At 43.9% G+C, this 24,321-nt stretch overlaps 1 protein-coding gene across 1 annotated transcript in view; it reads right to left on the bottom strand.

Annotated features, from left to right (window-relative positions):
• The window catches only part of LOC146068833 (uncharacterized), a 152,934-nt gene that overhangs the window by 31,384 nt on the left and 97,229 nt on the right, over positions 1 to 24,321 (bottom strand). Inside the window, exons 12-13 of the mRNA XM_083179261.1 lie at positions 18,527 to 18,646; positions 15,583 to 15,651 (exon numbers count right to left, since the gene is read on the bottom strand). Of these exons, the coding sequence (XP_083035387.1) occupies positions 15,583 to 15,651; positions 18,527 to 18,646 (189 nt within the window). The remainder of the gene's footprint in view (positions 1 to 15,582; positions 15,652 to 18,526; positions 18,647 to 24,321) is intronic.

The raw sequence follows: 24,321 nt of genomic DNA, 5'->3' as shown, positions 1-24,321 counted from the left end.
CCATACTTATACTGATGGACAGTTTCATCCATGGGGTTTCTTCTCTAAGAAATGTTCCCCAGCCGAACAGAACTACGCTATTGGGGACCAAGAACTGCTAGCTATTAAAATGGCCTTGGAGGAGTGGCGGTATCTACTCGAGGGGGCAGTCCATGTCATTAATATCATTACCGATCATAAGAATTTGCTTTATTTGAAAAATGCTCAGTGTCTCAATCCTTGACAAGCCAGATGGGAGTTTTTCTTTTCTAGATTTAATTTTAAATTGTCTTTTTCTCCTGGAGTGAAAAATCGTAGAGCAGATGCTCTGTCTAGGTCATGGGAGACTGAGGAGGAATCCAAATCATATGAGGGAAGTCCAATTATTGATCCTTTCGCTTTTGCTGCAACAACTTTACAAGTGTCAGTTCCCCCAGGTAAAACCTTTGTTAAACCAAGCTCAAGGAAAGAAATTCTGCGTTGGACTCATGATTCCAAATTCTCCGGTCATCCAGGGATTCAGAAGACCTACGAAATTCCTTTCTCGTTTCATACCGCTTCAGGGGTTACCTTCAGCTCCGAAGTTAGCAAACCTTTTTATCAAGGAGATTTTCAGAACCCACGGGCTACCTGAGGAAATCGTCTCAGATCGAGGGGTACAGTTCGTCGCAAAATTCTGGTGAGCATTATGCGAAATTTCTCAAAATTCAACTCAACTTCAGTACAGCCTACCATCCACAATCTAACGGCCAAATGGAGAGAGTCAATCAGGATGTAGAGACTTTTTTACGTTTGCATGTTTCCTCCTAACAGGATGACTGGGTCGAGGTGTTGCCATGGGCCGAATTTGGTCATAACAATCAGTACCACTCATCTTCATCTTCTACACCTTTCTTTATTAATTATGGCTTCCATCCTAGGGTTCCTGACTTCCAGCGGCTACCTTCAAAATCTGTGCCAGCGGTAGCGTTAACTCTCCAGCTGCTTCGTCAGCATTGGAAGAAAGTCAGAAAATAATTGGTGAAAGCTTCACAGAAATATAAAAAATTTGCTGATAGAAGGAGAAGAGCTATTCCCACATTGAGAGTGGGTGACAAGGTATGGCTGTCCACTTGTAACATTTGTCTTCGTGTACCATCGATGAAATTTGCACCCCGTTTTATCGGTCCGTTCCCGATAATACAGATCATCAATCCAGTTGCCTATAAGTTAAAATTACCACATTACTTAAGGATACCAAATCAATTTCATATCTCATTACTTAAACCTTTAGTGCTAAACAAATTTTATGCTGCTCTTCCTAAGTCTCCCAAAGTTTTTACACACAGGGGCGTTGAATATGATGTGGCCCGAATTCTGGACTCTCGTATTAGGTACAAGCGCCTACAGTACTTGATCGATTGGAAAGGCTATGGGCCTGAAGAGAGGTCCTGGACCAATGCTTCTGAGGTACATGCCTCTAAAATGATGTGAGACTTCCATCAAAGATTTCCAACTAAACCCAAAGAGTGTCCTGGGGCCACTCATAAAGGAGGGGGTGCCACGTCACAACCACCACGTCAGCTACCCTGGCTCTCTGTGCTGTCCCAAACCCACAGACCTCTGACAGGTTACCCTCTGCCCTGGCGCTCACCTCCGCTGCTGATTTCCATGCTGCATTCCGTCGCTCTGTCCCCGCCAGGTGACAGCAGTGGTGTGCAGTCTCATGCCATGCAGGCTCTGGGTGGCGTGAGGCATGAGCCGCCATGATGTGTCTGTCAGGTCAGGCCTCTGGCTGGACACGCCGGCTGCAGTGCCTCCGCGCACACTCACTGTCGGCTGGTTTCTGTCGCCGCCTCTAGCAGCGGCCATCTTCTTGGATCCTACTGCCTATGCTGCGTGGCTCCATTCATTGAGGTCATACGCACAACCAATCACCGCACAGCTCACCCTTCAAATACTGAATAGCCGGGCCAGACCGGCAGTCAGTACAATGGTGTCCACCCGCTAACATCATTGATCTCTCCTGGCTATCTGTAGTTCCCACTACAGTTCCTTTGCGCTTCTTGGTGAAGTCTACTCCAATCTCCTGCTGATCGTCTACTGCTTACCATATCATCACGGAACCCTCTGCCGCCTATAAGGATAGGACAAGGTTAACACCCCAAAGGGTGTCATCTTCTTCTACATTCCTGACGGTTATTATCTGTGGTCGCATCCCTGGTTCTGCACCTACGATCCTACTCAGTACATATTCATCTGGACTTCATCTTCCTCATCATCCAATCCTTCATCCAATTATCCAATCCTTCCACCAATCATCCAATCCTTCATCCAATTATCCAATCCTTCAACCAATTATCCAATCCTTCATCCAATTATCCAATCCTTCAACCAATCATCAAATCCTTCATCCAATCCTTCAACCAATCATCAAATCCTTCATCCAATCCTTCAACCAATCATCCAATCCTTCATCCAATCATCTTCAAAGCTCTTCAATAAGTAATGTCTGTTGTTGACTTTTCCCTATTTATCAAAATCTACAGTTAATCATTTTGCCATCATTCATATCCTGTACTGCAGTATCTTTATTAAAAAAGGTTGCTTCACTCCCTTGTCGTTCATGTAACAGCCCTACATCAAAGCACCCAGCCTCCGTTACACTCCAGCTGGTGCTTCACGAAACGTGACACCGGTGTTTCTAATTACTATGGATGTCTGAAAAGTGTCTGGGAACCTTTTTCTGAGTTCCTACTTCCTTTCTATACTACTCCTTATACTTTCTAGTGTGCTATAACTTTCCAATTTAGATTAGACTACTATTAATAATATTGTGCTCTTATCTATGTGGTATTTAATATTACTGAAGTGGAGGTGCAAATTAAATATATTTGCACCTCCACTTTAGTAATATTAATTACCACGTAGATAAGAGCACTATATTATTAATAGTAGTCTAAGCTAAATTGGAAAGTTATAGCACACTAAAAAGTATAAGTAGTAGTATAGAAAGGAAGTAGGAACTCAGAAAAAGGTTCCCAGCTTCCGTGAGTTAAGGAGGGGGATCAAGCCAGCAAATAGTGATCCCCCACTCCTCCACCACACCACCAACGTAGTAGCAACATTCAGGAGCATCTGTAAATGCCAGGATCGGCATAGTAATCGGACTGACGGCCGCAAAGCAGGCTGGGTAGTCTGGCCCCCAACAAACTAATGGTTCAAACACTAAGATTTTTAAAAAGATTAAAAGACTAGCAAATAGAAGTCTGGTTAGGAACTAAGATAGGGAATTGGCATTACTAATTTGAATTACCTTTAACCCAGACCAATTAAATCATTACAGGAAATGATGTCATGATATGGCCCTATATATACCTGAGCCAGGTAATGGCTAGTTCACTTCCACTGAAACTTATACCAGTATACACCTCAAGAGGGGTAAGTCTTTCAGCTACATTGCTAAATTGTCCATTTTTGGTGCATCAAACTTTGCTTCTGTTAGATAATGCTCTTAGGAGTTAATTACCTGAAAAATTTGTTTGTGACTTATTCTATTGGGAAATATGTTTATTTATATATATATATATATATATATATATATATAATAAAAAGTTTAAAGTAAGGAACTTATATCTATCAATGAGCCTAAATTTGTGGATAATTCGCTGGTAGCATTTTATAATTCATACCAAGTAATCTAAGAATATATATATTTTTCCATCAGACAGTGAAAACCGGTTTGGAACTAAACTCAACTTTGTACCAGTTATACCTGTGTTTGAGTGCAGATCGGTATGTATGCCCTCTCAGACCTCCCTAATTGATGGGAATAATTAAGGGAGATACTCCCTTAAGATGCATCGTATACTTATGTCAATGAACTCTATTGAATAAGGAAAACCATATGATTGATAGCACTATAACATCATACCAATGGTTACAATATTTGAACCCCCTTGTTAAGAGTAACATATACATTGTAACCTAAATAATCTATCATCAAGCCAAAATACATTCAGTTGGAGACCATTATCTCATTTAATAGGTTGGCATATAAAGAAACTGTACATCAGACAGAGAGAGGCGCACCATGAATAGTCCATGATGATGTATAGAGCATATCTTTATTTAACCATCTAATGGTAGGTGTACCAATTTTTATCGATGTTATGTGATTATGGTAGCTGTACTCCCGGCTAAAATCAGATACTTACTTGTGTGGACAGGTGTCAAATTACTGGAATACCTCCACCTTTCCAATACTGAAAAGTTTTATATATATCCTTCTGGAGTTTTGTAATAGAACTCGCAAGCCCACAAAGGTAATTACGCATCAGTAAGATCAAATAAGGCCTCCTTAAGAGGTGTCCATTACATGCATAGGTCTATAGTAATACGAATGTGTCTATATGTCCACACCTGTCCCCTTGATTATACGCAGATAAAATCTGTGGCAGAAAAGAGAAGACCCTAGCACCAGTACAGATATTAACAGAAATTTCTAGAACAAGACTGTAAGTGTTCCTAATTTGGAAAACCTGAATCAATAGAATTGTGTACCTCAATAGAAGGGAGATTAGACTCCAAATGAGCAACTAACTACTCAAGAAATTTAGACAAATAGGTTGAGTCCATTAAGTTGCCATGTCCTAAAAACAGTACATTATCTCCACCAGGTGCAGCAGAGCTTATAAAGGATCTATTGTTATTAAACGTCTAGTTGGAGACTCACCCCATTTGAAAGTGTTGTGGGAATTGTTTCAAAGTCATTTGGTATGTTACCTGAATTGTTAAAACAGTCCTCCATCAACCTCCGTAGGAATTGTTCTTTCCTTCACCTGTTCTTCTGTGTACTTGTTAACTTTTTACCAATTGAAAAGTTGATTTACCCAGATGACTAAGCCAATCAGTGTTATAATCATAATTGTAAAGTCCTTGGATTGTTTTATTATTGGTAAAATGAAAAATGTATGAATTGTGAATATGTAATTTTAAAGTTTATATTCTTATGTTTGTAGAAAACCCCTGATGAAGTCCTTGATAGGACGAAATGCGTTGGGAACGTTTGTTTGCTAATTTGAAATACACTATTGAAGTTTTTTATCGTCTGGAAAACCACCAATACGAAGTGGAATAAGAGACTTTTTAATAAATGTTTATAAATTTTGGACTTTACTTTGATTTACTCTGATTTACTTTGGAATCAAGTAAAGGCTATTATAGAACCAATCACTGAAGGTTCAACAAGGGCGCCAACTTACAACTGAAAATGGAAAGTTCGCAAAGGCAATGATTTTGCATTATTCACGCAGAATTCAGTAATTGTTTTACTTTTCGGTACCATTTTGCTTACTCCATAGTAATGTCCCATGACAATATGCTGCCAGATATAAAATTAATATGGAACTTGGTCAATACTAGACAGACCGATATAAATGTGTAATATACTATTTTGAATGTTTTCAGAGTCGCCCTCTGCATTTCCTGTTCACTATATATAGCCGTAAGTTTCTTCAATAAACGGCATCTTTATTGCGATGTGTGCTTTGAGATGCGCACTCCCACGGTATCTCATTGCACAGTACAAAAAGTATGTGATGCACATACTTTTTGTACTGTCTTTTTATCGCATCGCATTGCATGCACATGGCATGCACAACGCATGCGATGCAATGCTATTTTAGCACAAAATGCATGCTGGATTCAGCACGCGTATGGGCACCTTTAGGACTAAGATCCATAGCATCTTATTATCACTGTTAATTTGTTTTTAATATATATGGCAATAATTGCACTTTATGTTTGCAGAAACATCAGCAGCCCGGGAGCGATCTAGCCGGACGGTCTCCATGGTTACATGTCAACTATGACCAGGAGTCCCGGCGGTGACGTGCGTCTCAGCCCACGGATACCCGCCCGAAACGGAAGACGCACTGAGCGAGGCTGGGACGCTGTTTTGTATGACAGTTTTCTTTTGTACACCTTGAAGAAGGGGTATCCAATCCCCGAAACGTTGGACACCTTATAATTAATCACTATTTAACTTGTGGACTGCCGCTGATTGCCTTTGCGAACTTTCCCTATACATACATGCCAGGGGGCACCCACGGAAGCTGTCCATCTACAGGAGTGCCAGGCTGAACATGCAGCTATATATATATATATATATATAGATAGATAGATAGATAGATGGCAAAGTTGCTGAAAATAGACAAAATGGGGTTTAAGAGAAAAAATGTGGTCAGATCCGGGAGCAGACCACCGAGAGGTGTATGCCAGGCGGCACACCATGGGCATGAGGAGCATATTCAGGGCCTTCCGCTGGATGGATTTGGATGAGAACATCAGAGAAGGATGGCAAATGGTCTATTGGAGTGACCAGGACCTCTGAACGATGTTACGTTGGTGTACGCCGGGCAGAGCTTTGACCTGGGGAGCATGTTCTGGGCGTTCTACAGTAGGTTTCAACACAAATGACACAGACTGCTGATAAAAGGTTTAGAATGCCTAACTACGTAAGTGCTTAAGAATTTTATTCAGAAAGCTATAGATACAGAAAAAAGGCAAGGGCATTGCACCCAAAGAAAACATTAAAAAAAGGATTGCTGCTCAGACAAAGACTGGGGATAATGACTACAAGCAAAACACCTATCAACAAAAATTACACTAGGCAGCCACCTCCTGGATCTGTTAGAAGAGCTGTTAAGCTTAAAACAAGAGGAAAAAGTTGAGGTAATGTTAATTGCACAACCAAACCTGAGCATCGCTGAACACCTCAACCAGTACTATATAAAGCCATTTCTAAAGATCAGTAAGTGGAAGATTGCCAGTACCTTCTTCATCACAAATGACACGACCATAGAACATTGCAGGGCAAATGAGATGATGAATGTCCACTGTTGGGATCAATGTTGCAGTATCTGTCAATACCCTTTAGTCAAGGAAATATGGAGTGGTAGGCAAAAACAAGAGTCGTTTCGTGATGTGGATGTGTGTTATCAACTGACTGCTAGCCCATACACAGAACTCAGATCGGTTGTGGTAACTATTCTGTGTGACTGTAGGCTAATACTCAGGAGTTCAATGTCTGCCTGATAGGCATTGATGCTGTGAATGTGTCTGCAGTTGTAGACAGCTGCGAAGGGTCCAGTGGTTGTTACACTGGTATATGTGGCACATCCACGGAGGAAAAAATAGTGTGCATCACATAGAGGTACAGCCTGGATTCCATCTAAACTATGTTTTCCAGGAAAACCGCACCAACTCCAATTACTCCTGATATCGACCCTCTATACCACCACTGAGCTGGTTAGGTCGTGATTCACTACCAGGTTACTCTATCAGCAAGCATCAAATAGAAACTATCAATTCCAATTTTGCAATATACCTTTAACATGTTAATATAACAGATATGCTTCTTACTACCATAGTGGTAAGTCACTCAAGCATTTTTAAACAATGAACAGTCTGTTCAGAACAAGCCACACCTCAAAAACTGTACTGAATATGTGCTTATTATCCCGTCTCCTGCATAAACTGGGTTTCTGCCTAGTTGCCTTCAGCAAGTCCATGATATTTTTAAACTGCTCTCCGAACCTCCTCAATATGAGCCAGACTACGATACATCAGTTAGCTCTGAACCTCTCCAGCTATAAGTCAGAACATTCAGCTCGTAAAAAAAACATGATCCACGGTTTCTCTCATGGCCTGAGTATTTGAAGATGGTTCAGGTGTACTAAAGGTGGCCATACATCTACAGATTGATTGTCAGATTTGTGATCTCTCCCATTAGTTCAACTCTGCTCCATACTGCCAGCCAGTTATGTGGAAAGCTGTGTACACGCGGTCATTTATCGCTGGCGATATGGTCGCTGGCAATATTACCAGCGATTGGAGTGTGCACCGGCGATAAATCGCTGGGGGCGAGTTCCCATTTTCAGCCCCCTAATGGTCGCTGGTCGGAGGAGCATGCTCCTCTGACCAGCGACTTCCCCTGCCTCTTCTACCGTCAGTGTGTTTTTTCATCAGCGACCAGAAACCATCTCTGGTCGCTGATGAAAACGGGACACTGAGCAATATGATTGCTGCGCAATATATTGCTAGCACTATATTGCCAGCGATCATATTGTTCCGTGTTTACGACCCTTAACCTGAGAATTGCTGATTGATTACAGCACCTGAGTGAGACATGCTCAGCTCTCACTGATTGAGGCCCATGTGAGAGTAGAGTTCCTTGTGCTTCCTATAAAAGGTAGTCTCTGGCAGATAGACACTGCCAGAGCATAGGTTCACTAACCTGCTCCAGCTATTGAAGAGCAGGTTCCGCTGTCTGGATATTGGATACATTAGTGGAATTCTTCTATGTACCCCAGAGGAAGTTGGTGACATAATTATCTGTATACTGTATGCTACACAACATCGCCCTTAGACAAAAAAGTTCGGACCTTGGGGCCATAGAGGAATACAGCAATGACACATATTTTAAATCACCATCTCGGGATGTCGTGAATACGCAAAGGGGTTATGAAGGTTGTGAAAGGATAATATGCCGGAACTCAGAACAATATTTTTATATAAACCCATATTTTAATAATCCCAAATGTCTACAAAAATATATTCACTCACATTCGTTGGTTACTTAAAAAATTGAAAGCAGATACAATTTGCAGAACAAAATGTAATATTCACAAAAAAAATAATAATAATTTTCAGTCAACAACCACCTGACAGAATAATGGCCATGAGGGGAGTGTTGAGAGCTGTGGTTGGTGGGGTGGTAGTTTAGCTGATAGCAGTGAAAGTGATAGGAGCAGCCAATGATTCTTTTTGGGCTATACGGTCTCAATATTCTTTTTGTGCAATTATTCAGAATTGTGCTGTAGTGCTGCTACGCTGTGCAGTTTGAACTTATCTACATCTTACAGAAGAAATCCAGAGATTGTGACAGAGGGCCTTATTCTGGTTGGTGCGTACATTTCCGCATACTTTCGGATGGCGGTTTTTTGCAGTCTGCGCATGCGTGGGGAACGCTATGCGCATGTGCCACGCATGGTCTCCGTACTTGTACTCACTAATACCGTACAGAAATGTGCACCGCAATCACTCTGGAAATATGGGCGTATTAGGGGCGTCAATCGGAACTACACAGGGGCGTAGTTTGAAAGTGGGCTAAACTGGGCGGAAACATGGGCGGACACGGGGGAGTGCACTTATTTTGGTAGGCGTGCATTCGGACAGCACACCGAATGCACGCGAACAAAAAGGCAAGAAATATGCGGTGTCCATAAGCAAGTATTGCTTTGCGGACACCACTCGGTCATGCGCTAGGCAATCGGAACGCCTAATCACTAAAACCATTGTCAGCTGAACACAATACAATCCACTCCTTTACTCATTACTTGTTAATTACACGCTTGTCACTGCTTCAATTGGAACCATTGCAGCTTAAATGGACCATTACTAAGCACACACATATATGCTGCACTTTTCACACACTTTTACACTGCAAATAATGAACACAACTTAATATTAATAATAGAAATACACATGTCACTTCTACATGTATCAATTAAACCACACATTTGGGGGAAACAAAAAAACATTTATTACATGAACTTATAAAATAAATTAGAAACCGTCACAAATTAAAAGGTACCATTGCAGGAATAAAATTAAATAATATATAATAAATACATTAATTCTTGACATACATAGCCACAGCAGAATCATTAGGAACACATCAGGTGGCTTCACAACCAAAGTATAGCACCAACACTTCAAGTACAGCAGACAGTAATGGTAGCCAGAACAGGGCAACAGGGGAACCAAACATGACATTCGAAACGAGGGCAAATGTGGGTACCCTCTGCACGGAATTGGACACAGGAAGCTGACACACACAGCTCAATGAAAGATTTGGGAAGACATAAGGGTAGAGATTAATGCGGACACAAGTTCATCTGCGGGCACGTTTGCCCCTGGCAGGCTCCTTGCCACGTGCAGCAGCTCTTCGGCCACGGTCAGATGGTGGCCCAGGTGGTGCAGATGCTGGTGAGGGGGTGGATGGTCTTCCCCCTCTGGCAGCAGGGAGTGCTGATGGTGGGAATGCACCAGAAACGGATGACATTAGGACCCTATTGCTGGCAACTAGCTCCACCATAAGCTCATTATGGTGGAGGAGGAGGTCATTTTGCCGCAGGGCTTGATCAGCCAGCACCTCAAGGCTAGCAGCAATTGATTTCTGGGTGGCAGCCATAGCCTGCAGGCTCCCAGCGATACTCTGGTGGCTGGTGACCAAACCCTGCAAGACCTCCTCGGTCCTACGCACCCGCTCTGATGCCGACTCTCCCTGCTGATGAATATGGGAAAGCACCTGCACCCACCTGGTCAATTCAGCCTCGGTCAGTGGCTGCTGCTGCTGCACGGGCCTGGTACTGGTGGCAGGTGGCACAGACTCCTCAACCTCCTCAAGAGATTCTTGACCAAGCGGTGGGAATGCTTGTGAAAGAGAACATTACAATTACAACACATTCCATGCAAAATTAGAACCAGCTACTTATGGCATGGCAAATAATTACCTTCAAGCAAGGAAGCCATGACTTCCGCTGGGGACTCGCTGTCCATGGTGCTCACCCCCCAGGCCTCCTCGACTGCAATGCAGCACTCTGCCATCTCTTCCAGGGGGGTGAGCTTCAGCTTTGATGGCATGGGGCCAGCCCCAGAGGTGTGGCTGTGTTCCCACCGCTGGGTCAATTTCTTCTTGAGGTTGGTTTTGAAGTCGTGCCACCTGCAATCAAAGTTTACATATTAATACATGTCACTCCTCATGTTTGCTGTAGCACCCATTGCAATCTGCAACAGATTACAACATGTGCCTCATGACACCAAACTTACATTATATTAAATTTGAAACCCAACCCTTAGAAGATACACTCACACTCACCCTACAATAACTATCAATTAAATGACATGGCAAACATGTCTGTGCCTCCAAGCAACGTGACCGGCCATTGACCAACTCCATCTAACATCTAATGTAAACATTACTGGTCTTGTACTGCTCAAATGTAACACACATGAACTTGCCTCTTCTTAACGTGCTCCGTCTCACGAACTTGTGGAGCCACCGCATTAATCTCCGCCGTTATGTCCTCCCAGATCTTCCATCTCCTTGTGTGTGTCAACCTGTCCTGTGGACACTCGATCCAATCCCGTGCGCGGGCACCAGGATGGCAAGCTCCTGCGCTTCGAATGCCATGTTTCTGGTGGTTGGTTCCTCTGTTGCCCTATTTCGGCCACGGCCACTGGCACCGCCACTGCCACTGGCACGGCCACTGCCACCTGTCGCTGTAATCGAAGTGCTGGCCAGGCTACTCTGTTGGGAAGCCACCTGCTGTGTTCCCAATGATTCTGCTGAGGCTGAAGATGGGCCAGCTGCCGATTGGCCTGATGTAGATGGCCCAGCTGGCTGCTCTTCTCCCAATGGCTGGTCTGGGTTGAGGGGGACATAGCTGGTGCTGGAGTCCATGTGGCCAAACAGGTCCTGCAACACCTGGTCTTCCGCAGAATCTGAGCCAGCCATGTTTGCAACAACATTGCATTTTTCTAACACACCTTTATATCCTATTTCTGTAATTGGCGTACATCAGCGACACCCTGCGTTCCGTACGGCAGCGTTCCGTACGGCAGTGTAGAACGTGCGGGAAAAAAAAAACCTGGCAAAGTGAGTAAGCATGATTTAGTACCTAATTGCAGATTGGTACTGCAATGACCAACTAAAAGTGTGTTCAGCCATGACATGTATATGTGAATGTACATCTGTACTGAGCACTTGTTTGGTATGTAGTACAAATGACACTAACCATTCCATATGTAAATCCAGTCCACCACTTAGGCAATAGTAATCAGTGCTAGCATCCAAATCACATGTGAAAGTTCTCCAAATTCAGCCTTGATGCTAGCTACTTTTCATTCCACATCTCTAGTGTGGCCCAGTAGAAGGTAAGTGTACACATGGCACCATGGCCTAATATTGGGAAAAGGTCTGCCACTATTTGCTATGTTTCTGCTGTATAGCTTTCACTATAATAAAGCTGTTTAGTACCTTGTGGAGTTAGGTGTAACTGGCTAGTGATGCAGACTATTTCACCTGTTGCTTTAACCTATGTTTGGTGAATGTAATCGATTATATATAATGGGTTCCCAACTTATTTTACACTGTCTGTTTAGGAGATAGTAAGTAATGGCATGGTCTGCTCAACTATGCAAAGGTACAGCAAGTGTGGGTTTGCGATGCAATGGGTTCGCCGTCTGTTGTGGCGCATACACGCTGTTACTGTCAAAATGAACAATAAAGTTAATACCAAATATCACTCTGATCAACCAATGACAGGACATGATTGCTTGAATTGTGCCATTGCTAAGATGGCGGCCTATGGGAGAGCAGCACCCTTCTCTCCTGCGGAGCTGAGGGCACTGGTCTCCGTTATGGAGACCAGGCTGGGGCGTGCCGGCCCTTTTATTACTAATGTGCAGAAGCGCCAAGCATATGCAGCGGCCCGCAGGCGCATATTCGCGCACACACAGGTGCGCAGGACCATCGCACAGCTGGAGCGGCGATGGTCTGATCTCAGGCGGAGCCAGCCTGATAAGCTCCAGCAAATACGGGCCAGCATTGCTAGATGTAAGTGTTTACCCATTACATGCCCAATTGTACAATATTGCTGACATGACCATTTTTAAACCAATAAGGTAACCTGCCTGATCCATGAGTTAAACATGGCATACACTATATGTGTGGTACTTCCTGTTTGACACCCTGTAATGGTGATAAAATATGTAATTGGGTAGGATTAATGTTTGTGATGCTTACAATGGCCCAAATGTCACAGCATAACTGCCATGTTACAGCCTGTGTTTTCTAAAAGCCACTAAGGAGCTGATTGGCTGTACATTTATCTGTACTTATAACCTTTGGATTTATAGCTTGATAAGGCTTAATACAAATGACCCCTAATTGGCACTTTTTTGTTTTTTCACAAACACAGCACGGGAACGAGCAAGACAGGCCCGAGAGGAGTCAGAGGCGTCCCAGGCCCAGGAGGAGTTGCAAGAAGCTATGGCCGAGGAGGTTGTGATTGAAGAAGGGGTGGCGGAGGAAGTGGAGGCGGAGGAGGTGGCAGAGCAAAGGGAGGAAGTGGAGGAGGAGGTGTGGGCAGTGGAGGCGGAGGTGGTGCCATTGGAGGACGAGGTGCCAGATGAGGAGGCCCCAGAAGAAGAGGAGGCCTGTGAGGTGGTGCAGGCGCCCGAAATTGGTATGTATAGATAAAGAATCAGTATTCCTTTTGTCATCTACTATTTGCTATGTAGCACTGGTGATTCAATTGTGTTTTTAAATACTATAAAGTGATAAAACAAACTGGGTAGCAACAGACACACTTAGGGGTTAGATAGGGTGGGCAAACCATCCCTTTCATCCTGGACACATATTAATGACACAGGTTGTGGGGATGGCTTTCAGGTCGATTTTAAGTGCCACTGAACCAGTGTAGTTAATCTGTATCCTGGAAGAAAGGGATGACGTGCTCATGTAAGGGTTACATGTCCCTGCTGCAAGCGTACAATCTGTAGCCTCATATAGGTGAGTAGAGTTTACAGGTGATTAATTTTACAAAACTAGATTCAGTATGGCATAAATAGAGTATGGACAGGCGTGGCTTAGAATGGAGTAACAAGTGGTCAGTGCCCCTGGGCCCTCCTCTAGCTAACCACCCCCTGCGGTCTGCATGTATTGTTGGCACCATAATTTTGTGTTGATTTGGTCTTAGTAATGATTTTGTGCATGGGAGTGGGTTAGTGCTGCCGCTTCACCTACCTGGCATTATGACAATGATTTATGGAGCAGACCATCAGCAGGCAAGCCATGATTGATTGCACAAATGTACTGTGCATTCCTGAGAATATTTAATTGATGTATGACTATGTTAAATGTATGCATGATTATCATTACTAATTGTACCCTTTTTAACATGCCCACAGATGAGCCACCCCAAGCAGATGAGGGTATCCGTGGGGCCCTTATGCGAGTGAAGACCCACATGCAAAATCGTGCCCAAATCGCATAATGTAAGGGGGCCTTAAGTCTGACCTTACTCAAGCTTACAGTTGCAGGGGACCTTGCTCAACCAAGGAAAACTGTACTGCAGATGCGATACTTGGCCTAACCACACCAGGAAAACAAATGCTGAACACCTCCACCCCACACTGTGAACACTTCTGCCTGTCACTAAGGCAGAGTTATTCGTATTACAGCGGATGCAATTGCAGGACCAGTCCTACACATTTGCAGAAAGGGTCCTGTGCTTGAGCACTTTCCCAATTATTGGTAAACTGCAAGTTGGATCAATATGCGATCCAACCTAGGCAAGAACCTTATATTATGAAACTCACTTTGACATTTGCTAGATTTTCGCAGGTTTTCTCACCAGAAAACCTACAAAATGTCACATGCAAGTAAGGTCAGCACATTGAAACTCCATGCCTATTAAATGATGAAGATTCTCACACAAAACTCTCATCATAATTTGGCGAGCGCAAACAATAGTAATAAAAAAAAACAGACCCTATTACATTTCTCCGGGACAACGGGACACTGAGCAATATGATTGCTGCGCAATATATTGCTAGAACTATATTGCCAGCGATCATATTGCTCCGTGTTTACGAACCTTAACCTGAGAATTGCTGATTGATTACAGCACCTGAGTGAGACATGCTCAGCTCTCACTGATTGAGGCCCATGTGAGAGTAGAGTTCCTTGTGCTTCCTATAAAAGGTAGTCTCTGGCAGATAGACACTGCCAGAGCATAGGTTCACTAACCTGCTCCAGCTATTGAAGAGCAGGTTCCGCTGTCTGGATATTGGATACATTAGTGCAATTCTTCTATGTACCCCAGAGGAAGTTGGTGACATAATTATCTGTATACTGTATGCTACACAACATCGCCCTTAGACATGAAAGTTCGGACCTTGGGGCCATAGAGGAATACAGCAATGACACATATTTTACATCACCATCTCGGGATGTCGTGAATACGCAAAGGGGTTATGAAGTTTGTGAAAGGATAATATGCCAGTACTCAGAACAATATTTTTATATAAACCCATATTTTAATAATCCCAAATGTCTACAAAAATATATTCACTCACATTCGTTGGTTACTTAAAAAAAATTGAAAGCAGATACAATTTGCAGAACAAAATGTAATATTCACAAAAAAAAAAAAATTATAATTTTCAGTCAACAACCACCTGACAGAATAATGGCCATGAGGGGAGTATTGAGAGCTGTGGTTGGTGGGGTGGTAGTTTAGCTGATAGTAGTGAAAGTGATAGGAGCAGCCAATGATTCTCTTTGGGCTATATGGTCTCAATATTCTTTTTGTGCAATTATTCAGAATTGTGCTGTAGTGCTGCTACGCTGTGCAGTTTGAACTTATCTACATCTTACAGAAGGAATCCAGAGATTGTGACAGAGTTATATGTGAACTATTACATGACAATATTGCAGAATTGTATATGCCTGCTAAACTATGGTCTGATTTTTGCTTTTCTAGCACTCACCATCATCCTCATCATTAACACCAGCAGCTTCAATGTGTCGTCTTTTGGAAGTTGCCTTTTTCCCACTTGCTAATGAACGAAATAAAAATAAAAATATCATCCCTAACTGTTGATTCCTTTGCTTTCACAAAATTAGCAGAAAACTGAATTTAAAAGAAATGTAAAACATATGCAAATGTAAGTTCTACTGGTATAATTTGTCATGCTCGGCATGAATCGGCAAGAGCGAAAAACGGCCACAAAAATGGCCGAAAACGGCTGAAACTTTGCCATAACCACGTGAATTTGCGGCAAATTCGACTATTCATGCAGTTTTGCCAATGCTGGATTTCTCGGCCAGGTGAACAATCGGTTCGAGGATTGAATAGGGCGGGTCTACTTCATACAGTGAAAAGTGCTGATTTTTCATGTGGAGAAAAAGCCTGGCAGCTTCAGCCAAATGATACACCATAGTCATTCCCACCCTGTTCTAAACTAATTCAACACATAGCGATGTGTGTATGGTCGATCTGTGCTAACCAGTGTTCTCTGGTTAGAACACTGGCGATTTGACTAGGTCTTGACTACACGTAGTCAAGATCTGAGCTGGGGTGCACAACGAAGCGGTCTGTGCTTAATTTCTAAACAGATTGCTTCGAAAAAGGGCTATAATTGCCCCATGTATGCTCCAGACTCTTGTGGATCAAAAACCATATTCTACTCACTGCTCCCCTGACCCTCCATCCGCTTCCTACTCCTATACAGCAACAACAAAACAAACTGTCTAACCTGTCTTTAGCTTCACAAAAGAGTGAGATCAGTGCACAACTGATGCCAAAATCAGAGGGTTTTGGCCTGCATTCAGGTTGGATCACATATGCTAATCTACTCGCCACAATGCAATGGAAGAGGAGGTGCACACCACTTTCTTGCAAAAGTTCATCTGCTACTGCAGCCTGAGTAAAGGCCCCCTTACATTTGTCCGACTTGTCATAACGACAAGTCGGACCCGATTGTCCCAGCAGCTCCCCGGGTGGGATCACATGCGATGGCACTTCATGTGCCAAGTTTTGCATGTGATAAATCGCATGCGATTTATCACATGCCACTCCCGGGGAGCTGCAGGGACAATGGGAGCGGGGGACAGCAGCAGGAATATGCCCGCAAACAGAGAGTGGGCAGGGGGGGGGGGGGGGGGGGGGTCGGGGTGCAGGGAGCCGGGCAGGAAGCCGCTGGGCAGGGAGCAGGGGGGGCGGCGGCGCAGAGTACCAGGGAGCCGGGCAGGAGAACACGATGCAGCAGCAGCACTTCCCAAAAAAAAGAAAAACCCCATACAAACGAACAGGAAGCCATTGATTGGCTGAGACCTCTCTCAGCCAATTAGCGATTGGCTGAGAGAGGTCTCAGCCAATCGCTGATTGGCTGAGAGAGGTCTCAGCCAATGAATGGCTTCCTATGCGTTTGTATGGCCCTTTTTTTTTTTTGAAGTGCTGCTGCTGCAGCGTCTTCTCCTGCCCGGCTCCCTGGTACTCTGCGCCGCCCCCCCTGCTCCCGCTGATGCTGCCCGGCTCCCTGCGCCTGACTCTAGTAGGTCCCCTGTTGTGGGGGAGCACGGCTCCGGGCAGCACATAAGATTTAGCAAATCTTATGTGCAGCCCGTCCGACCTCCCATCTCCGATCCGATGCGCACGGGGCCGCGCATCGGGTCGGAGGGGATGTCACCATATGCGATTTGGGACGATTTCACGGCCCGATTCATCCGAATCGGGCAAAATCGTGCCCAAATCGCATAATGTAAGGGGGCCTTAAGTCTGACCTTACTCAAGCTTACAGTTGCAGGGGACCTTGCTCAACCAAGTAAAACTGTACTGCAGATGCGGTACTTGGCCTAACCACACCAGGAAAACAAATGCTGAACACCTCCACCCCACACTGTGAACACTTCTGCCTGTCAATAAGGCAGAGGTATTCGTATTACAGCGGATGCAATTGCAGGACCAGTCCTACACATTTGCAGAAAGGGTCCTGTGCTTGAGCACTTTCCCAATTATTGGTAAACTGCAAGTTGGATCAATATGCGATCCAACCTAGGCAAGAACCTTATATTATGAAACTCACTTTGACATTTGCTAGATTTTCGCAGGTTTTCTCACCAGAAAACCTACAAAATGTCACATGCAAGTAAGGTCAGCACATTGAAACTCCATGCCTATTAAATGATGAAGATTCTCACACAAAACTCTCATCGTAATTTGGCGAGCGCAAACAATAGTAATAAAAAAAACAGACCCTATTACATTTCTCCCTTTTCTTTTGTACTATAAAAGTAGGAGGCCAATTACCATGTAGAGTACAAATGATCCCACCAATAGTATGCCTACTCCTTTCACCCCTTCAGTGGTGTTTTTTTTATTAGGAGCGCTCCCCACTGGGCGAGTTCTTACTGGGGAGCGCTCCCTAAAATAAAACCCCACCACTGTGTCCCTGGGTCCGGACGGCGGCGCTGATCTGTGTAATAGCTGCTGCCCGGTCCTGCCCCCGGAAGCCTGGCTATGTTTGGCGTGACGTTACACGATCACGCCGCACACAGCAGGGGGGTGGGAGGCCGGGCAACAGGAGCCGGGCAGCCGCTTGAAGCTGAGTGCAACGCTGATCTTAGCGCTCGGCCCAGGAGCGCAGGCAGTGGCACTCCCGAGAATTTTCCAGGTTGCCAGTCTGCGCACTGGAGCAAACCCCAGAAAATTCTCAGGAGTACCAGGGAAGGGGTTAAATATGTATTAGTGCTGTGTAGTATGCATACACCAGTTCAACAATTATTTTGATATAAAAGAAATCATCAGTTTGGCAGCACTATGACAAAGTTAAATTAAACTACAGTAAGGGCAGTCTTGGATTTTGTCTTTTGACTGTACGTGCCTATGATGAAACTTCTTTGCCCAGTGCTTACATGTTTAGCAGTCTATACCTGTGGGTGTCAGATGAAGGTTGCTGAAATTCTCAGGAGCTTTTTGTGCAATCTCCATTTTACGATCCATGACAGCAAAGACCTTATTCCCAGGCTGGGCCATCCTTGGCACAACTGGACCTTAAATTTTGTGGGAAGAAAAAGATAACTCTTTTTTTGGGGGCACTGCTTTTAATGTTAATGAAAAAAGATTAATTTTACGTATACTGATGGGACAAGTGGGTATCAAAACAATAGAATAACATCAGTCAGTTCAAGCCAAACCCCCCTTCCCCCACAACTGGACCTTATTAGAGGTGTGTAGTAGAGGTAGCGGTCATTTTACATCCTCTATGGGTGCACACAATCAACTAACTTGCCTAATCAGACCACCCATACTGCAAGGGCACCTTATTTACATATATATATATATATATATATACATACATACATACATACATACATACATACATTGATCCCCCAGATATTATGGCTAATACATAATTGCGTAACATCCAAAACAGTAAAATAATTTGATCATTACTGATCACATTGGTACACACCTGAAAGTACAGTATAGTGGCTTTAGCAATTATTTCTACTGTGGCTAGGAAACCTAGGAAGACTAGCAGCTCAGCTAGCAACATTAGACCCAGACTTTATGGGCCTGTTACTTTTTTGGAAGAAAAGCAAAAAAAGAAATTACAATAAAAAAAAAAAAAGCAGCAACTAAATGAGCACCTGAGCAAAACCATGTGCACTGCAGTTGGGGGAATGTAACATGTGCAGAGACAGATGGGTGGTGTGTGTCCACGCTGAAATCTAAATTTCAGTGTAATGATAAAACTGTTAACCATTTGTTTTCTACATGCAAAAGCAGACAGTAAGTACCATGCACAGAAAAACATCGAACTGTATTTGCTCCCCTTGCAATTCAGCATGATGTGTTCCAGATAAAAAGTTAAATGCACCCCCAATCATCCAATCCTTGATCCAATTATCCAATCCTTCAACCAATCATCCAATTATCCAATCATTCAACCAATCATCCAATCCTTCAACCAATCATCCAATCCTTCATCCAATCATCTTCAACGCTCTTCAATAAGTATTGTATGTTGTTGACTTATCCCTATTTATCAAAATCTACAGTTAATCATTTTGCCATCATTCATATCCTGTACCGCAGTATCTTTATTAAAAAAGGTTGCTTCACTCCCTTGTCGTTCATTTAACAGCCCTACATCAAAGCACCCAGCCTCTGTTACACTCCAGCTGGTGCTTCACGAAACGTGACACCGGTGTTTCTAATTACTATGGACGTCTGAAAAGTGTCTGGGAACCTTTTTCTTAGTTCCTACTTCCTTTCTATACTACTCCTTATACTTTCTAGTGTGCTATAACTTTCCAATTTAGATTAGACTACTATTAATAATATTGTGCTCTTATCTATGTGGTAATTAATATTACTAAAGTGGAGGTGCAAATTAAATATATTTGCACCTCCACTTTAGTAATATTAATTACCACATAGATAAGAGCACGGTATTATTAATAGTAGTCTAAGCTAAATTGGAAAGTTATAGCACACTAGAAAGTATAAGTAGTAGTATAGAAAGGAAGTAGGAACTCAGAAAAAGGTTCCCAGCTTCCGTGAGTTAAGGAGGGGGATCAAGCCAGCAAATAGTGATCCCCCACTCCTCCACCACACCTCCAACGTAGTAGCAACATTCAGGAGCATCTGTAAATGCCAGGATCGGCATAGTAATCGGACTGACGGCCGCAAAGCAGGCTGGGTAGTCCGGCCCCCAATAAACTAATGGTTCAAACACTAAGATTTTTAAAAAGATTAAAAGACTAGCAAATAGAAGTCTGGTTAGGAACTAAGATAGGGAATTGGCATTAATAATTTGAATTACCTTTAACACAGAACAATTAAATCATTACAGGAAATGATGTCATGATATGGCCCTATATATACCAGAGCCAGGTAATGGCTAGTTCACTTCCACTGAAACTTATACCAGTATACACCTCAAGAGGGGTAAGTCTTTCAGCTACATTGCTAAATTGTCCATTTTTGGTGCATCAAACTTTGCTTCTGTTAGATTATGCTCTTAGGAGTTAATTACCTGAAAAATTTGTTTGTGACTTATTCTATTGGGAAATATGTTTATTGATATATATATATATATATATATATATATATAACAATATATATATATATAGGTGGCGGAGTCAGCCTGGCACTCGTCCTTCAGGGATCAGCTGCCGTTGGTGCCTTCCTGGAGGGATAGGTAGGTGACGACTGGAGACAGAGGCGGCACTCAGCGGACTTGGTGATAGAAAACTTTATGTAGAAAATGGAAACTCCAACGTTTCGGAGCAAATGTGCTCCTTTTTCAAGGTGTACAAATTTAAAAGTGAAAAACTCTTACCTTAAATACCCCACCGCCAGTGTAATGAGGTCCCGTGTTCGGGGCCGGAGCCGGCGTCTGACGTAGCTTCCGGCTGAGCGCGCTGTACAGGCGCGCGGCCGCATCTTGTGTTGCTAGGATACCTATCCATTTGGGACTGCATCCAGCCCCACTTGAGCCAGGGCACCTCCAAATACGTTGTACTATCTTTCTACCCTTCAAGGAAGTGCTCTTTGCAACACACAAAAGCACATTTCATTTTACCACCAACTGGACACCATTTCAGTTACGATGCAGCACTGCACCAGAACGGACACCCCCGGGATCCCATCCAGCACACCAGTGCCAGAGGATCAACCAGGATGTAGCTCCATGCAACTACAGAGAGGCAGCACCTTCACCTACACAGACGAAGAGGTGGAGAGAGTGCTTTTCAAGGACAATATATCGTTAATGGAAGGGCACCTGGGCCCCGAGGACATCTACAAACAATTATATAAACTCAAGCGCAGGGAGATGGATTTTCTCCTACACTGGGTATCCCTGTCCGAGTACTATCTGGAGCGCCTCATACCGAGGGGCTTCCGGGTAAGGAACGTGCCCACCATAGGGCGGCACAGCCAAGACTTTTGCAGGAAATGGACAAGCATCTTAAACAAGTGCAGCCTGGACCTGCTAGTACTCGTGATAGAGGAGTCTGGGAAAGAACTCAATAAAACCAGAGACAGCATCACACAGTACGAGGCGGAACATCTCGATTCTCTGTCTTCCGATACCTCCCAAGACTGGCTGACTAAATTAAAACAACAACAATGACGGCTACCGCAACGATTTAATTAAGTTTAAATGCAATAAACTACAAACGGTAAAAGAAGATTATGAACATAATCCAGTATACCGATGGCTGAATGGGGGGGAGAGGCAACGCCCACATCGCTCCAAACCAGCACAAGGGTGGCGGAGCCGCAGGGAGGCACGAGTGGGAACACACGTATCTTCCAACAGTGACACAGATCCAGCTAACCTGGATTCAGAAGGAGCGGCCATGATGAGGGACAACCCTTTGGGGAACTCCAATGCACAATCCAAAAAGTCAAAAAACGCAGGTCGGCCACCCGTAGGGGAGGCCAGAACCAGAGGATTCACAAAAAGGAATCCCCCACAAGATCCCTAGTATACAATTTATCCCAGAGGCACTTAACGGACACAGAATCCATCGTCCTGGAAAAAGGGTTGTCCTTCGTGCCCACAACCAGCCACAATGAACTTAATTGGAAGATCGAATTGCATCGGTTCTCCAGAAAGCTTCGTCTTGGAGAGTTCTTTCAGGGTAAACCTGACCTTCGTATACCACTGGAACACCAAGACTTTATAAATAAAAAATCCACCTCAAAATTCGACCCTCCCTCACAGAACCCCTCCATAAAATCCTTTGTGCGTTTAATGGACGAGTCAGTGGAGAAATACTCCAAGGCGGCCACATCCAAACATTATAATATGACCAGAGCAGAGTGGGCAGCACTGAAGAAACTCGGTGGGTACCAAGACATCATTATACGCCCCGCCGACAAAGGCATGGGCATCGTGGCCCTCGACTTGGAGTACTATAGGGCCAAGATCGGGCATCAACTATCAATACCTACGCCAAACTGGACAGCGACCCAACAGTTCCATATAAGAAAGAACTGGACGAGATCCTGGAGGCAGCAGTGAATGAAGGCACCATCACCGACCAATTAAGAAAGGCCCTATCCCAACAACACCCGAGGGTCCCATTATTCTTTACAGTGCCCAAAATACACAAAAGTTTAACATCGCCTCCGGGGAGACCCATAATCTCGGCCCAAGATAGCATATACCAGCCCATTTCCCAGTTCCTGGACTCCATACTACAACCACTCATCCTTAAGCAAAAGGGTTACATCAAGGACACGACCAGTTTCCTCCTAAAATTGAGAGAAGTAGACGCAGTACCCCAAGACACGATCTTATGTGTCATTGATATTTGCAGTCTATACACAAGCATTCCTCAGGACAGTGGTCTCCAGGAGATGCGCGACTTCCTCACCAAAGAGAACTACAGAGGGTTCAACATAGACCTATTCATCCAGTTGCTGTCCTTAACTTTAAAGAGGAACTACTTTCTATTTGACAACAAGCATTATCAACAACTAAACGGTTGCTCGATGGGGAGCAACGTGTCGCCCTCCTTCGCCAACATCTTTATGTTTTACGAAGAGAGGGCCATGTTTTTTGAAGATCCTAGCACAGCGGCGAACATCTTATTGTACACACGGTACATTGACGACCTCTTCCTCCTGTGGACGGGTGGAGAGGAGTCACTTATGTCTCTGCTCAACTCAATCAACGCCAGAGAATCGCCCATCAGAATTACACATCAGTATTCCACCCATACAATCAATTAATTGGATGTGCAAATCACCATCAGCAATGGGAAGCTAGGTACCACCATCTTCAACAAACCCACAGATAAGAACACCCTGCTTAAGGCCAACAGCCACCACCCGAGGTCCCTCATTAGAGGCCTCCCGAGATCACAAATGATCTGGGCAGCTAGGATAACAAGCGAATCATCACTGCTTCCAGCTGAATTAGACCGCATGGTGGACAAGTTTGTAGCCAGGGGGTATAACCCCAGAGATCTGGAGGAACAAAAGCAAGAAGTGCTGCAGATTCCCAGGGAAGAACTGATGACACCCAAGGTTAAAGCAAAAAAGGCAGTCATCCCATGGGTCTCCAGGTATAACACCAGCAGCCCAGTCATACCGCGGGCCACCAGAGCCCTCTGGCCAATAATAGCCACGGACAAAGATCTCCCCTGTTACAAGAACATGCGGCCGATTGTCTGTTACGAACCTTAACCTGAGAATTGCTGATTGATTACAGCACCTGAGTGAGACATGCTCAGCTCTCACTGATTGAGGCCCATGTGAGAGTAGAGTTCCTTGTGCTTCCTATAAAAGGTAGTCTCTGGCAGATAGACACTGCCAGAGCATAGGTTCACTAACCTGCTCCAGCTATTGAAGAGCAGGTTCCGCTGTCTGGATATTGGATACATTAGTGCAATTCTTCTATGTACCCCAGAGGAAGTTGGTGACATAATTATCTGTATACTGTATGCTACACAACATCGCCCTTAGACATGAAAGTTCGGACCTTGGGGCCATAGAGGAATACAGCAATGACACATATTTTACATCACCATCTCGGGATGTCGTGAATACGCAAAGGGGTTATGAAGTTTGTGAAAGGATAATATGCCAGTACTCAGAACAATATTTTTATATAAACCCATATTTTAATAATCCCAAATGTCTACAAAAATATATTCACTCACATTCGTTGGTTACTTAAAAAAAATTGAAAGCAGATACAATT

This window comes from Crinia signifera, chromosome 1, assembly GCF_055691185.1.
Source record: "Crinia signifera chromosome 1, ASM5569118v1, whole genome shotgun sequence".
Taxonomy (NCBI): Eukaryota; Metazoa; Chordata; class Amphibia; order Anura; family Myobatrachidae; genus Crinia; species Crinia signifera.
The sequence above is the reverse complement of the archived record's forward strand: the minus strand, read 5'-3'. Positions and strand labels throughout refer to the sequence as shown.